The sequence below is a fragment of the Lepisma saccharinum genome, chromosome 5 (genome assembly GCF_977018435.1).
Source record: "Lepisma saccharinum chromosome 5, izLepSacc3.1, whole genome shotgun sequence".
Lineage (NCBI taxonomy): Eukaryota > Metazoa > Arthropoda > Insecta > Zygentoma > Lepismatidae > Lepisma > Lepisma saccharinum.
Genome location: NC_139233.1, coordinates 83,234,220 through 83,251,154, shown reverse-complemented (window position 1 = coordinate 83,251,154; position 16,935 = coordinate 83,234,220). Strand labels below are relative to the sequence as shown.

Genomic DNA, 16,935 nt, shown 5'->3' with positions numbered 1-16,935 from the left:
CTCAGAGAACCAGTAGTGTAATATATAAGCAAATTATTGCATTATTATTATCCTTATTTATATATAAAATTGATCAAGAATCATTTACATTTTGTATTCCTAGTTTAAAGTAGCAATTCCAGTGTAAAATATCAAATGAAGGATAAAGATGCATTGCTTTTCGTGTCTCTACTATGTCTTACATATATTAATTATTTGGCTTCTGTCCACTAAATGACTTCACCAATGCCAGTCCTGGAGTGGCCTCCCCATAAGCATTTTGTTGTGAAGTAAGCAGATGTTGAAATGCAATCTCTTTATCACATATGACTCTGAATCTCCAATAACTTATCCTCAATTGGCACATGTGCTGCATGAGATCCCTACAAGAATATTGTCAGCTAAAAACTAAATTATGACTTTTTACCTCTAGTGATAGTATCTTACCTGGTATAAAGATAGATATTGATGCTTGGATGTGGGCAGGTAAATGGTGGATCAATGCACGATGGTGTTTTGAACAGACTCCAAAGACTAGGTGGGAGCCTGTCTTGTCCAAATGAACCTTGAAAGCGATAAAGGTAATCAGGCACAAATTATATAGTTATTTTAAAAGGTACAAAATTATGTGCATACTAAAAAACTAAATGTGTACTTGATTGAAACAAAAAATGAAGCAGATCAAAAATATAGAAACCTTGCAGATTGAGAATACGGTTTTGAAAGAGCAATAATTGAATGAATATAGTGAAAATAAAATCTCAGAAAGTAGCAGGGAATAAAATATTACTTTTGTCAAGTAACATTATTGAAATATTAACTGATATCAAGGAAAACAAATACCAAAATATACAAAATATCAGATCCTATGTATGGTTCAGAAGTGCCAGTGGAGAAAGAAGCTTGCAAATATGGAAAATAAGAGATTTTTGAAAAAAAGAAAACTGGCGTGAATCAAAATTAAAAGGGATCCAATGTGATAGCTAGATAAAATAGTAAAGAATATATTCATAAGTAAGGCAGTTTGTTTTAAATAAATTGACCAGTTGGGATACAGGCTGAGAAGAAGAAGCTATCTTCACATCTAGGGGCAGTGACTGCACTGAGCCTTAATGAGTCTAGCAATGATAGATCACTTAGTCTTCCATCTCTATTTTGAACTTGTAAAAAAAATACATGAGCCAAACACAATGGATAATATTCAACTTGACATCATCACACAGTATACTCTGGGGAGAAATCAGTCAAACAGTGTCACATGTCTTAAGGAAGGCATACACGAAGCGTTCTTACAGTGAGAAAATTTGCATTGTATACGTTCCTCATATGATCACGAAAATCTTATGCACCATGATTACCCCCACGTGTTTTCAACTTGGGATCTGATCTATTTGCCTGAAATATGATGCAATGAATTGTTGGGGTAATTGTTCACTGAGTACTATCTATTGAACCCATCTTTGACTCATTGTTTTCAAGTTTCCAGTTCAATAGGCAACCAGCATAATATTTGCTACAATTACTACATACATGAGCACTTTCTGTATTGTCAGTATACTTCCAAAACCTGCTAAGTCACAAAAAGTAAGTCTCAAGAAAACCAATTTTTAAAGTTTGAGACTTTGTATAAAATCAGCTGATTTTTTTCAAGTAAATTTTGCCAGCAAATAAAATAATTGTGACAAGAATGTAATAATATTTTCATTTAGATGACCTCTGAAATTTCTGCACAGTAAATAGGCAAAGCTCAAATGTGCATGTTTTACTTTTATTTATTGACATTTCATCATTTTGATCATTGTCTAGTCCAGTAGCGGCTCGTGCCTAAAATAACAGGTGAAGAAGTATATTTATAGGCAATGAAAACAAATAGTAAGTGCCAGTGCCCCCCCCCCCCCAATTTAAAACGCCTTTTTTGTCTTCATCCGTCCATCTGGAAAATGGTGTCTGCAACAAATTACACACTAAGTCATTTACTGGGTTCATTGTAGAAACCACAGCTCAACACATGAACACAACACACGATAGGAAACGCGAAACACACACGCGGAACAAGATCTCGCGAGAACGCGAAGATTTTGCCACAAGCACTGGATGCGATGTTTTCTCCGACGAGAGAACTGATTCACGTAGAGGGCGACACCATGTTCAAGGCCAACGCTAGGTGACGTCACCGTTGCCATGACAACCGGCTAAGTCTTCCGCAACCTAGCGGTGTTTGCTCTTGGGTTGGGACGAACTCAATACGTGCGTAGCGCCGAGCGGCGTGTTATTTGAGTATTATCGTGTGCGTTCTGCTGGGAAATAGTTTAATTTAATAAGCAAATGAAAAATGTCAATATTAATTTGAAAATTAGGTGAAAACATCTGCACTTGTTGCACTTGGCCAGCCGCCACTGGTCTAGTCTGTGTATCTAAGTGAAGCTAAACGTTTTATTTTTACAAGATAGTCCTGTATTCCACAAGTTGTTTCAATGTCCTGTAAACATTTATACAGGATATTATTTTGGCTTGTATTTGCAAACTGGCAGTTTCAAAAATAATTTTTCCATTCAAGGTGTAAAACTATAAAAGCAGATGTGCATTGGACCCACATATTCAAATAGTTAGACCTCGCATATTTGGTGTCAGCTGTCCCGAGTTGGATTCCTGGTATAACCCCCCAGAATTTCAATGTTGACCCAGAAACATGATGAAGTCAATTGGGAAGTTACTTGAAAACGAAAAGTAGTGGGTTTTGGTCACGAAAGCTGCAATCCCAAGTAACCACAATGTTACTTGCCAATGTCAATTTTTATGTTGAAAAGGTTGGGTTTACATTGGTTGGCAAATTGACGTTGGGCCAACGTTTATCCAACCATGGAAAAGCAAATAAATGACATGTAACATGTTTCATTCGAATATTTCATTCACAGTACATACTGGAAATATAATATAAATATTTTTAATGAAAATAGAAGGTATTTTTAACTTGCAGTCACTCACAAGTCCTTTGTCAGCAACCATGGATGATAGATGTGTTGCTTATGATTTGTCTCTTTAGCTCTAGCAGAACAAGAACATTCTTGCAGATATTCTTGTGAAGGTGGTTAAACAATGTTACGTGCAGACTAAATTCCATCAAAGGTGGAAAACTAAGTAAACTCTAGAAAGTTTTTGTGCTACCACTTGAAGGTGTCTTGAAAACAATGATGCCATGTGACTGAGAAAGTGCTGTATTAGTTTTCATTTTCATAAATAATTTGTACTATTGTTTTCATTTAGTCTCACAATAAATTATGTCTATATCAAAACACAAACCTATCCATTCTTTAGTTTTCAGTACGTTGTTCCAACGTAAAACCATACGTTGGCCCAACATAAAAACCACACGTTGGGGCAACATTGGAATCACAGCCAAAATTACCGTTGTCCAACGGTATGTTCTTACGTTTCACCAACTATTTTCAGTATGGCCAACCACTTTTGGTTATTTGGGATGGGATTCGACATGCTAACTACATGTCATGCAATGAAAGAGTCATTTGGCAGGTCCTGGCCCCTAATTGTGTGCTGAAGGCAGTGGCAATGTCAGTTGCGAAGTGCATGTTCTAGAAAGAATATCGCTGTCTTGTGGTAACGTTGCCAAGCGTAGTCCTGTTTTTCCTTGTATCTGTGCCAAGGTCCTTAGATCGCCAATTGTCCCTGTGCTTTAATCGAGTTCGTTTAGCAGCCCTCGTGTTTTCAACCACACAAGAGGAAAACATTCACTTGCATTAGGGTTGGCAACATGCATGTCTCCGATTCATTTTTGTTTTGCCCCGTGAGCGGCGTTCGGCACCTTGGGATGCGAAAGTAAATAATCACTGAACAGAGCGCTGATTTGTTAGTTTGCATCCACCAGTTTAAAATGCTTTTACTATAGTTCCCACATTAGGTGTGCAAATTAAATCTTGCCCCCTAAATTAATTCACCTATTACTTTACTGTTGCGATTGCTCAGATTGGAACTTTCCTCACCATGATTGGGCACTCCTATACCACCCCAATTACGTAAAATACCTAGGGTTGATCACTATGAGGGAAAAGTAGTCCTTGCTATCCCAAAATGTAGGACTTTAAGTCAAAATGTAGGACTCTAAGTCAAAATGTAGGGCTCAAATCATTCACAGTAAACCTAAGATCCAAATTTCCCACATTTGTTATCAATAATAAACAATACATTTTTACACCTGTTTTCAGTCATGTTTCTCGGAGGAGCCAATTGTTCTTAAAATTTCAGATTTAGTCAAAATACGAATACTCGTATACTTATACTTGTTGAAATTATACTGAACCAGTACCAAACCTTTTACACACTCTGTGAGAAATTTCTTTCTTTCATCACTATATTGTGCTGACATTAATAAAAATACTCTCTCAACATTTGTATTATTACCGGAATGACAAACAAATATTTAGAAATTAACATAATTTGAAATAATATGAAACATTATGTCCTTAAGATAACTTTAAATGGTTCCAGATGTGTCATTTGGGATGTTTATTGTTCAATAACTTTGTTCTGGTACTTTTTTTCTTCAGTGTCTGAATCAAAATTAATTTCACTATTGGGTGTGGGATTACAGTCCACAGAATTTTAATCAATGATGTTTCTTTTGATTACTCTTTTTTTCGACCGAAGCAGAATGTAATTACGTGACGCTCAAAATGTAGAACATTTGTAAATTTTTCCCCAAATTCCTCCCGAACGCCGGGCATTAGGCTAAAATGTAGGACGTCTGGAAAAAAGAGGATGCCTGGTAACCTTAAAAATATCCGACTAGCAGACAACGCAACATAAAGAAGCAGCAATGAACACATGTTGTTCGAGAATCAGCACGTCAAGCACTGCAGGCATCTTGCGTATAACTGAAGAAAAAAGGCGGCGAGGCAAAGAAAATGATTTGTTCGGCCTTTGGTGCTGAAGAAGCGCATACATCACCTGCAAGAAGTGGTTTCAGCGATTCTGGTAAGGGAATTTCAATATAGATCAGTGGTTCTCAAACTTTTTTCTCATTGTACCCTAATGTACCTCCACCATTGGTTTTCTCCGAATAGTGAGTCTTGAGGATTTTTTTTTGGCTGCCTCATTGGTGGGACGTTTTTGATATGTTGGAGGCGCGTATCTGCAATAGAGCAAAATGGCATTCGGCTTATATGTGGAACAAATAAACATTAAAACTGTACATTTATTATTTTATTGGGTGTTCCTATGTTTACAATCTTTTTGATTAGTTACAAAAATAAAAATGTGAAACACACGTATGCTACGAAGTACATAAACAACTTTAATGGTAATATATTTTTTCCGGAGTTATTGAAAACAAAGTAAAGAACAAAAATAAGTTTGTAAACTAACTGTCAAGCACAATTGTGGAGTTTTTATTGTAAATCCTCAGAGTTTCAAGTAAGTAAGATGTGCCTGCGTAACCTGACACAGTTTCTTGGTGTTTGGCTTTGGCTGTGCACTTGAAACTTTCTAGCGGAGATTCGTCTCCAAATTATAGATCTTGAACGAGTATTTTATTTCAAAACACATCAAACAAAGATAAGAGTGTCAGTGAGAAAATCAGCCTCATTTTCCTGTTGAGTGTTAAAGCTATGAAGTCTGCTCTACACACCTGCAGCAAAAATGTTATCGTGTGGGTATTCTCAACATTTCTCTTCCGAGCTGATGGCGTAGCCCCTAAGTCTTATATGTACCCTCGGGGGTACACGTACCACAGTTGTACCACTGATGTAGATGAAGAGCGTCATGGACAGGCAAATATAGTGGAGGATGGAATTGGAGCAACTGTTGAATGAAAATCCAAAACTCAACGTCAACCGATTCGTTTGAGTAAGGAAATCGAGAGGAAAATACCATTCACCGGCAGCGGGACTAGGCAGGTGACATTGCTGCATGATGACGCCAGGCCGTACGCGGCAAAAAGAACTAAGAAGACACTCCATTAATTGGGTTGGGAAGTTCTTTCTAATGCGGCTTATTTCCCTGACCTGGCCCCTTCATTTCCGGTCCCTGCATCACCAGGTGGAAAATAGCATTGAGTACTCGAAACCGCCGCCGTTCTATCGCCAGGGGATTCTACAGATGGCCGAAAGATGGCAAAGTGTGTAAATTCCAATGGAGATTACGTCGATTAAAATGTAAGACTATTTTTCCATGAATATGTATTTTAATTTATCAACGTTTAATGTTGCCTAATCTAAGCAGTGATGAATTCAGGTGGCGGCCCGGGGGAATCTCTTCTGGAAATTAAAAAGCTCCCATCGGAAAATGTCAATAACCTATCAGAACATTCGGACAATTTCTAAGAATTTTGGCAACCTTGTTACATTTGGCTACTTTAAATTAACGCGGAATGTACTTCTTGTGGCTTTTTCGTAATTAGCACGGATTCGGTCCTCTTTATAATTACAAATCAAAATAATGAACGTTTTTAAATTATCGTCCGTTTGATACAGTGGCTATGTCCAACGTGGATACGGGCAGCACGGTGCGTGCGGGGCGATGCGAGCAACGCGGCAGTCGTATCCGATCAAACCTGTAGTCAGAAACGAGCCCGTCCTACGTAGACACGTGACGCGTGCGATTCGTCCGCTCGCAACGCACGCAACGTTTGATTTTCAAACAGGTTTGTTTTGTATCGCATTTGCCGTCCGGTGGCCAGTCGCCAAGAAAGATGGAAGGGCTTATTGCAGAAGTGCAAAGAAGAAATATGTTGTGGGATAAAAGAAACCCTCGTTACAAAGATCGTTTAATTGTTGATAAGGAATGGGATTCCGTAGCTGAGAGTACAGGAATTAATGATAACAAGCACCATCCAATCTTTTCACAATATAGTCAAAGGTGTTTATTGTCATTCTTGTGTACTGATGAAATGCATTTTCATCTGCTCGTAGCTGCGGATACAGATGATGAAATTCTCCATACGACAACCTATTCCTGAAGATTGTGTTCGTCTTTTGTCTGTGACGTCTCTTGTGTTCCTTCAATATTTTCATTTTAATGACACTACTTTCCATTAATAGCACGGAGCGCACCGAACTGGAAGCCATGTTCGTCGCAACTGCTCAACACAATCGCACGCAGTAACGTTGGACACTCCCTGCGTTCACGCACATATCTGCGGTGCGGCGCTCGCATCACACCGCACGCACCGCGCTGCCCGTATCCACGTTGGACATAGCGTATGCCAGGAATCTCTCGAGCAAGACAGTGTATAACGGTAGAGAAGGGGGGAGAAACCGAGTGGACGAAGCGAAATAGTATACGCTGCTGCAAATGGCTGGTAGCTGCAGTCGCCTTTCCCCCTTCATGTAATACAATTCCCTCGCATCCTGTTCCCTCCCGTTCAATGGTCGAGCCCTCTCGACCAGAGATCTCCCGGGACAGAGTATAACTAGTAATATACAGGGTGGTTCATAAAAAACGAACACATTTCATTCTATTTTTTTTCAACAGCAATACATTGAGATGCTCTGTGTTAGTTTCACATGACGCAGGGCATCTGGCAGATTCATACATCCTTAAGAGAGTGCGCAGCTGTGCATAGTTTGGTAGCTGACGTCGCCATATTGCCTCAGACGTTGTGAAGATACAGTACCCGCTACGAATTTTCATGATGTTTGTTGAGGTACCTGCAAATTTCCTCGAGGAGAGGGGGCTTTTTAATTTCCTGAGGGGATTCCCTTCTCCGAGCAACCCCCTGAATTCATCGCTGCCCATTACAAATATCATACTGAATGTGAATTACCCTTGTGACACATGGGCAAGTGCGCGCACACCCTACCGCACAAACAAATTTACAGTATTAAGTTTCAATCATATTATTGTAGCACGATATATGTGATTTGCAAGCCCTTGAGTTCATTGAACTAGACTGAGGACAAGCCCTCACCGCATAAGAAGGTGCTTAGCATGCAGTCAGCCAGTCCCTCGTGGCGCAGGTCACTGCCGTGCCTCAGCTCAGCAGTTCCTACTTCTTACATGAGCGTGAGTATTGTGTGAAACTTCTTGTAATGTTTCTTCTAAGCGGGAAAGTTGTTAGCAAATAGAAATTATATTCTCTATGGTTACTAGGCAACAAAATTGACTCTGGATTGATTTGAGTGACGTTTACGAGTTGTGCTCAAGTTGTGGAATAGGTTTACAGAGATTTGAATTCTTTTGGAAAATAAATGTTTGATCTATTAGAAAATATGTTATTTTGACAGCAGCACCTTGCATCTCTCTAATTATTTGAGGGTGGGTGGGTAAAAGAGGCTACAACTCCGATCTGCGGATTTAGGAAGGTACTGTACCCCTTCAAAAATTTAGGAGGGTTCAATGTACCTCTGTATCCCCCACTCCTGTTCCTGCACCACTGATACTAACTTGCGAGTAAGTCTGGCTGATAAGTCCGATTGCATCAATAAGAAGTCCCAGAATTCATTACCTTTGTGTAAAACTGTATAATTATTTGAAAATTATTCATGTCACGTAAATAGGGTCGTTTGGTAAAATAACACAGAATCCATGACGAACCATTAAATATGTAAACTAATTGTTTCTTTTTTCAATTGAAAACATAATAGAAAAATAAAAACTAACGATGAATTTTTAAATACTTAATAGCAAGATATTATTTTCCATTACGTTGATGGACGTCCGGAACGGAGGGTGGCAAGGTGGGCCCACGACCCATCCTGGAATATGAAAGCCAACAAAAAAAATATACATTTCACACATGCAATTTCATTTCAGCTACAATAATATATGTTAATTATTGCATGAACATGATAACTTAAAATTCAAGCAATTTTTTTGAGGGAACAACACTATTATGGGGGGAAATGTACCTTATTTACCCCCTCCTGGAAAAAATACCTTGCTTGCCCCTCCCTGGAAAAAAAATCCTACGTTCCATTTCCATCAAAATAAATTACTACTGTGTCACATGAGTTATAGGTAGAGAACGACCAAAGAATAGTTACATATAATTGTAATTGATAGTTGTGTTGAAGAAAGGTACGTTCTGCGTGCAAATAACAATTCCAATTCTTTATTAATAGCGAATCAAGGTAATCGAAGGACCATAACTGAGGCTGTCGAATTGTTTACGGACGTGATTCATGCCCTAATTCAGGACTATGTGCCACATAAAACAATGAAAAGTTTAAAATTTCCCCTGTGGTTCGATAAGGAGTTGCAGCATCTGTTGCACAACAAAAAGAGAGCATGGCAGCTGTGGAAAAGTTTCCGCAATCTCCACACACACAACACTTTCAAAGCACTTCGTAAGCATAGTAAAGGCCTTACGAAACAGAAATACACAGAATATGTAAACACAGTCACAAATGAACTCCTTACTAATCCGAAGAGAGTCTGAACATTGATAAATTCGCGGAGACAAACCAAACCATCCCTTTGGAAGCAACACACAATGGCATTTCAGCTGTTGGTATTCAATCAAACATTTCAAAATAATTTTGTTTCAAATGATGTTTTAGATCATCCTCGTATCAAATCTATTTGCTCTCACTCTCTTTCTACCGTATTTACAGAGCCAGGTGAAGTATTGCACTTCCTTACCTCCCTTTCTTCTCACCGAGCATCTGGACCAGACAATATTCCTACTATCTTCCTTCAAAAAACAGTTCACTCACTAGCTACTCCTTTTGCAATGTTATACAATAGGTGCTTCTCTGAAGGCTGCTTTCCCACTCAATGGAAGAAAGCAAATATCATTCCTATTTTTAAATCTGGCAATGCAAACGATACTACATGTTATAGGCCCATTTCTCTCCTTTCCACACTTGCCATTGTCTGTGAAAAAATTCTGAAAAATAGACTTCTGAAATTCACATCTCCTTACATTAACCCAGCACAACACGGCTTTCTTCCAAATTCTTCATGCCTTACCAATCTGTCTTCTATGCAATCCTATGCCATAAACGCAATTACTAATCGTAATCAGTTAGATGTTGTGTACTTTGATCTGTCCAAAGCTTTTGATTCAGTGGATTACCATTATTTACTGCATAAATTAGTTAACAGATTTAATATAACTGGAAACTCGCTAAAAATAGTGAAAGACTATCTAAGAAATAGACAACAACGCGTCATACTTCCTGGAACTCATTCTAACTGGCTTCCTGTTATATCTGGTGTGCCGCAAGGAAGCGTTCTTGGCCCTCTGTTATTTGTATTATATCTGGATGATCTCACAGATCTCTTTAATTCCCCAATCTCAAGCACAATTCTAATGTTCGCCGATGATTGCAAGTTTATGAGAGAAATAAAACAGCCATCAGACATGCAACTTCTCCAAAATGACATAAATAGATTCTCTGAATGGTGTAAGCGATGGAAACTGTCCACAAACCCTTCGAAATGCTCTTACATAACAATTGCATTGAAGCAAAACATTCTTGAAGGTAATTATACACTCACCGACATCACTCTAGCAAAAGAAGCACAACACCGAGATCTAGGTATCCTCATAGATTCTAAACTAACTTTCGATAATCACATATCAACCATCACAAAAAAGGCAATGCGTATCCTAGGCTTACTTTACAGATTCACCGAAATCCATAACCCTAAAGCACTTTCCATTTACTTCAAAATGTTTGTGTCCCCCATTCTAGAATACTGTTCACCCATCTGGAAAATGGCTGCCCCTTCTCATACCTTCAAGATCGATAGTGTTCTCAGCTTTTTCCTCTCCATTGTTCGATATAGAGTGCCGGCCCTGAGACACCAACCTAAGAGAGATCTGCTTGAAAACTTAAACGTAAATGCTCCAGAATCACGTAGATACGTTGCAGATATGAAATTACTACATAAGATAATTAATGGAAACCTAAGATGCAGCATCCCACTCCACAAACTCTCCCTCAGAGTGCCCAGACACAAAACACGGAGCAAGGAAACTTTCCACACTGCAACTCCAAGACTCTCACTCTTTCAACGTTCACTATTTCATAGGCTACCAAATCAGTTCAATGTCATATCAAACCAAATCGAGATATTCAGTTCATATCCATCTTTTATCACCTACATAGAAAAAATGGTATATAAGTAATGCTTTTGTGAAACTCATCTGTTTACCTTGGTACTGTCTTGACTTGTTTATGTTCATATTTATATTTTGTTTATTTTATTTTATTTTATTTTATCTTGTTTCGTGTGTTCATTTTAACACTCTAGTGTACTGTTTTACTGTTGTTTCTTTCTGGTTTAAAATGGCTTCTGCTGTACTGGAAATTTCAATAAATAAATAAATAAGTCTCGTCTCATCGAAAAATATTAATAATCTGTTACTTCTGTTCACAGCACACTTCATTTGAGTTACAATAGTTTGGGTATTATAAATAAAATCTTGAAGAAAGATTTATACGTGAGCCTCCCAGTACCGAACAATGTTTGAAATATTGCCTTAATTTAAAGAACCAGGACTTCGGCTGTTAAAGCAACAATTGAGGCGTTGCGGATACGAAGGGCTACCTACAGGGTGGGAAATAACCTTTTGCTAGGGGTCTGCAGGAAAAAGTAACAACAATTAAGAAATTATGGTAATACCAAATGTTTACTACGACAATTGTGGTTACAAAAACAAAATTAAAAGTTAGTTCACGACAAAGCACCTTGCTTCAAGGCAAATGCTAAAACCAAGACCTTCTTCGGCGAAGTGGCATTGATTTCTTCAGCAGTTCTGAATGGCCGGGTGCATCACCGGACCTGAATGCAGCGGAGCATTTTGGGGCTATTCTGAAGGACGCACTTGAGTCCTTGATGATAGTGGAACGCGGACCGGACCGCTATTCCCGGCCAACACTCCTTGCACATCTGAAACAAGTCCTCCGTGACATGGAATGGAATACGGACTGTTTGCGAATCTTCTGAGCTCCTACCCAGATCGTCTTCGTGCTGTGAGAGAAGCAAACGGCGGACATACTAACTTTTAATTTTGTTTTTGTAACCACAATTGTCGTAGTAAACATTTGGTATTACCATCATTTCTTAATTGTTGTTACTTTTTACTGTGGACCCCTAGCAAAAGGTTATTTCCCATCCCGTACATTGTGAGGGAAATGCGTTTCAAGTTGTGAACAAAAAACTTTGGAAATCACGCATGAAACATTCCGATCTACTGTTACCAAGTTTTTGTGGAGTTTGCACTGTGCCTGACAACTTGAAACGCATTTCCTCACAATGTAGGCTACGTTTGTTGAGTTCGCCCTTCGTATCCGCAACGCCTCAATTCAATGGTTTAGATCCTCGTTTTCGATTGTGTGGGGACTATTTAGAAAACTCTGAAAAGTACACCCTGGTAACGAGGCTCTGGCGTCTGGCGAGTAAAATCCTCTGTAGGGTTGTGTGTTTTCTTGCATTTTGTCCACATATGTGCTGTGCTGAGTGACCCTTTACAGGTCGGCTTTTAACCTAGATAAAGATATTTTATTCCTTAGAGATATGTGTTGATTTTAGTAATGGTAAGATCCTGGCCCCATATAATGTGACGGAAGCAAAGCGCTGACGCACCCAAAATGCTCATTTCATTCAATCTTTCATTTGCATAAAGCAGATACAAAGATGATTGTACCAAATTTAATCACTTGCCAAGACGCACATAAACACGCGCATGTGCGTCTGTGTGCGTGTGCGTGTGCGTGTGTGTGTAGAAAGCATTCGTACATTTAGCAGATCCATGCAAAGAGATCGTACATACTACCTCGATACCAGAAGTATTTTTTTTATCTTGCTCAAAAGGTGATTGAACTAATGTGGATAGGTACTTGAACATACTAACAACATTCTTGTCATTGTGCAGTGTTCTTTTTATCAAGCAGGCGTGTTGGCATTTCAAGGGACACAATAGTTGTTTGAAAGCAATTCATCCGTTCTTCTTCTATGCACCAAACGACACGGAACGAAACAAATGACCAGGTGGGGCACTGAGCGAGGAAAGCGCAAGAAAGGGAGGAAGCGACGCGACGCGACGGAATTGAACGCTATCCGGAGGTTACTGACAGACATTCAACGTCAGGAAATGATGTGGGTACGTCTTCTTGGAACAATACAAGGTCAAAACCATTAGAATAAAAGCATATCAGGCGAGAAGGAAGTATCTTCTAATCAGTTGACATTGTATGGTCCTGCACAGTTTCTTAGTTACACGTAACGTCACTTCACTAGCTGGACACTACTCCATGGGAAATCTTCTGCTTAATATTGGCAACATTGCTTTAATATTCTTGCGCAATGTTAAGAGAATTGTGTCTCTTCATGTGAGAAATGTTGTCATTATTCTCAAGTCCATTTATCGTTGTATGTCACAGGTCTAACATTGTGAACTGCTCTTCGACAATATCATGGCTACATTGCGCAGTGACGGAGCCGGATACAAATCAATGGCGAGACGGAAAGAACCGCGGATATATTATCGGGGAATTAAATTGACCACTGGAGATCAACCGGTTTTTTATGTACTGCTAAGGCATAAAGCAAAATGGGATAGACTCAAATAGAAAAAAACATGAATTAAACGTTCCCATCAGCGGAGGCTCAAGATAAAATTTTCACTCGGGCAAGGTGCATTTTTTATAAACCCTTCATTCCCATTCTCTGTCCCTTCTTATATTTCTAGCCGGTCCTGCTACTTTCCACCTTCCTCCAATAAGAAACATGACCATGTTATGTTTGTATAATTATGGTGATAATTACGAAACACAAATAGTCTACTTTAAACGTTACTGTTAAAGAACACGTTTATTGTATGTATGTGTTTATTTAATACTTAATTACATAACGACATCAAAATAACAGTAGTCTCTTAACTTAAAATTGCTTTATACTTTTGCAATATACTTATTAAGTTATGCATCTGTAACTTCAATTAATTATTGTCAACAATAAACGCAACTCCCTTTAAAACAAATAGGCACGCACACGCTGGAGGCACGTGGTGCTTCGGATCCCACTTTAAACTGTAGGTCCAACACCAATTAGCCTTTCGGTGCAAACAAATAGCAACGCTAGCCAATGGGAACATTCCGGTTTGCCCTCCTTCCCCCGACGGGTTGCCCGGCCTTTAAGTCGCCTCTGGTTCAGAGGCGCAACCACGAATTTTTGTCTGGGGGGGGGCAAGTAGCAGAATAAACGTACCAATAATAATAATAATAATAATAATAATAATGGCATTATTATTATTATTATTATTATTATTATTACTAGCGATAGTAGTAGTATCAAAGGCGTTATTATCCTCATAAATTACGTAAGAAGGGAGTAGAAGTCTGTGTTAATGCATTTGTGTTGGAACAAACAATTTGAAATATTTTTTCAACACTTTCAGTTTCACATTAGCTAATAATGGAAAACAAGCAGACAAACTGTATTTTTCAATGGCAGAAAATGAATGATAAATGCATTCCGAAGATAATTCTTTTTATACATAGAGTGTATGACTTTAATGTACAAGATATGCTTTACTCATATGCAACATGGAGCGACATAAAATAAGAAAATGCGTATGCAACATGTTAGCACTAAATTGTGTACGTATTGAAAGTTTATTCAATACATATATACGTACAACACATAGGCTACTATTTAAATACATTATAGAAAAGAAATAGGCCTACATTGCGAGCGAAGCGAGCAAGAACATATTTAGATCCAATTTTTGCAACTGAAAACAATTTTGATTTAATAGGGTGCAAACAATTTCACGGGGTGCCATGACATTCTCTCTTTTAAAATTTCTTTTCATTTAGATCGCTCAGTGCCCATGACTGACTCCCGTCTCCACCTAGTCTGAACTTGACGAGACTGAGAAAGCAGGTATTGCGAGCGAAGCAAGCAAGAAAATTTTGTGAAATGTATTTTTATTTGCATAAAATTTGAAATCGAGGGGGGCAATTGCTCCTCTGTACTCCCTGCGGGTGCCCTTGGGCGTTAACGTTTGCCCCCCCCCCCATGCCCCCTAGAATTGACTTCTGTCGATGGTTGGGGGGGATGCCTCATGCCCCCTGTGGTTACGCCACTGCTCTGGTTCCTATCCATGATATAGGAAAGTGGGAATACTTGTTCCGATATGTTATCAGTGTGGCGACTATCTTAAAAACAGCCATCTTGGAGTGAACTTCATTTATTTTAACGGTAATATACGTAAATTTCCACTTAACTTTCACCGAACCTGGAGATATATGTAGGGTTCAAGCAGTGAAAGGATAGAATGATTGATTAATTTAGGTTTTTTTTTTCTGTGGGGTGTACACCCTGGACTGCATTTTCCAGACGAACGAGGCTCTGGCAACTGGTCCTATGGCCAGTATAATTTTGTGTGTGTTGTCCTGTTTTTTATCCTTGTGTGTGCTGAGTGCCCGTTTACAGCCTCAGCTTTTAACAGAAGTCCGAATATTTTAAGATTTTAGTTATGCAACGTTACAGTTGTTATTTGTAATGGTAAGGGGCTGGCCCCCGTATAATATGACGGGTGCAAAATAGCCTAAGTGCTGACGCATCCAAAATTTTAAATTCAAATCAAATGTTTATTTTCTGTGAAATAAACTACATCAATCAATCAACCAATCCTTAAGGCCGAATCACACGGAACTGGATTTCCAGTAGGAATGCCATAGTTGGCGTTGAACTGACTACCTGGGTGGAAATCATGGCTGTCGGGGTAGATGCTTGACAGGTTTAAACGACTAGGCAACTGGTTTTCTTCGGCTGGATTCTGTTGAACAGCCAATCAGAGCGAAGTTTGGCCATATGAAGATAATCTGTGAGTTTGCCAAAGAAAAGTTTTTTGTCTGTGGTTTCAGAGTGTTTATTGTTTTTGTTCGCTTCTAAGTAAAAGAAAAAGTAACAGAGATGATGTGCATTTGTTTTCAGTTCATTAATATTTAAGTATTTATGTAAAGTAATGAGATTTGTACGTGAGAAATATGGTTAGCCGATAATGAAAATCCTTATTATTACAAGTTGATTATTAAATGTTTGACATATTTAGTTGAACAAAATATTTTTTTATGAATGAATCTTGCCAATCTCACCTATGCCTGTTCAATACGCATTGATTACCATATTTTCTTTCGAGCCAATTTCCAGTCCTCTACTTTTCTTTTTTAATTTTTAATAGCATCAGTAATTCTCCTGCAACGTTATTCAAATCGGTCGTCCACCTTTTTAGCTTGTCTGCTGTGCGCAATGTCTCATGGGAACAAACGTATACCGACAAGTACGGTAAGAAGCATCGTGTCAGACGAAAACTAGCGGATGGGTAGCCAGTCCAGCGCCAACTAGGGTATTCTACTGGAAATCCAGTTCCGTGTGATTCGGCCCTTACACTGTTGAATCTTACATATACTAACTAACTAACTAACTCCCTAGCCTTCTTAAACCCGAAGGTTCATGGCTGCAGCAACACAGGCCTTCCATCTTTCCCTATCTTGAGCAAGTTCTATATATTCTTTTCCATCCCTACCGATTTCCCTTAGGTCCATCTCATCTTCGTCTTGGCCTTCCTACAGGTCTCTTACCATCAGGTTTCCCAACAAGAATCCTGTAAACTCCTCTTTCCTCTCCCATTCGTGCCACGTGGCCTGCCCACCTAAGTCTTCTGGATTTAATTATTCTAATAATATCTGGACATGAATACAAATTATGTAGTTCTAAATTATGTAACCTTCTCCACTCACCTGTCTCCTCATCCCTTTTAGGTCCAAAGATTTTCCTAAGGATCTTATTTTCAAATACTCTCAATTTATGTTCCTCTTTCAATGTAAGGGACCAAGTTTCACATCCATATAATACTACAGGCAAAATTACTGTTTTGTATATTTTAACTTTTAGTTTCTTACATATTAAACGAGAAGACAAAAGTTTATGAAGAGAGAAGTAACATGCATTTCCTGAATTAAGCCTACTTTTTGTTTCCTCTTT

General features: G+C 38.7%; 1 protein-coding gene across 1 annotated transcript in view; it reads right to left on the bottom strand.

Moving 5' to 3' along the window:
• LOC145987912 (inactive pancreatic lipase-related protein 1-like) overlaps positions 1-16,935 on the bottom strand; it is a 109,527-nt gene that overhangs the window by 29,633 nt on the left and 62,959 nt on the right. Inside the window, exon 2 of the mRNA XM_083122721.1 lies at positions 427-544. Within this exon, the coding sequence (XP_082978847.1) occupies positions 427-544 (118 nt within the window). The remainder of the gene's footprint in view (positions 1-426; positions 545-16,935) is intronic.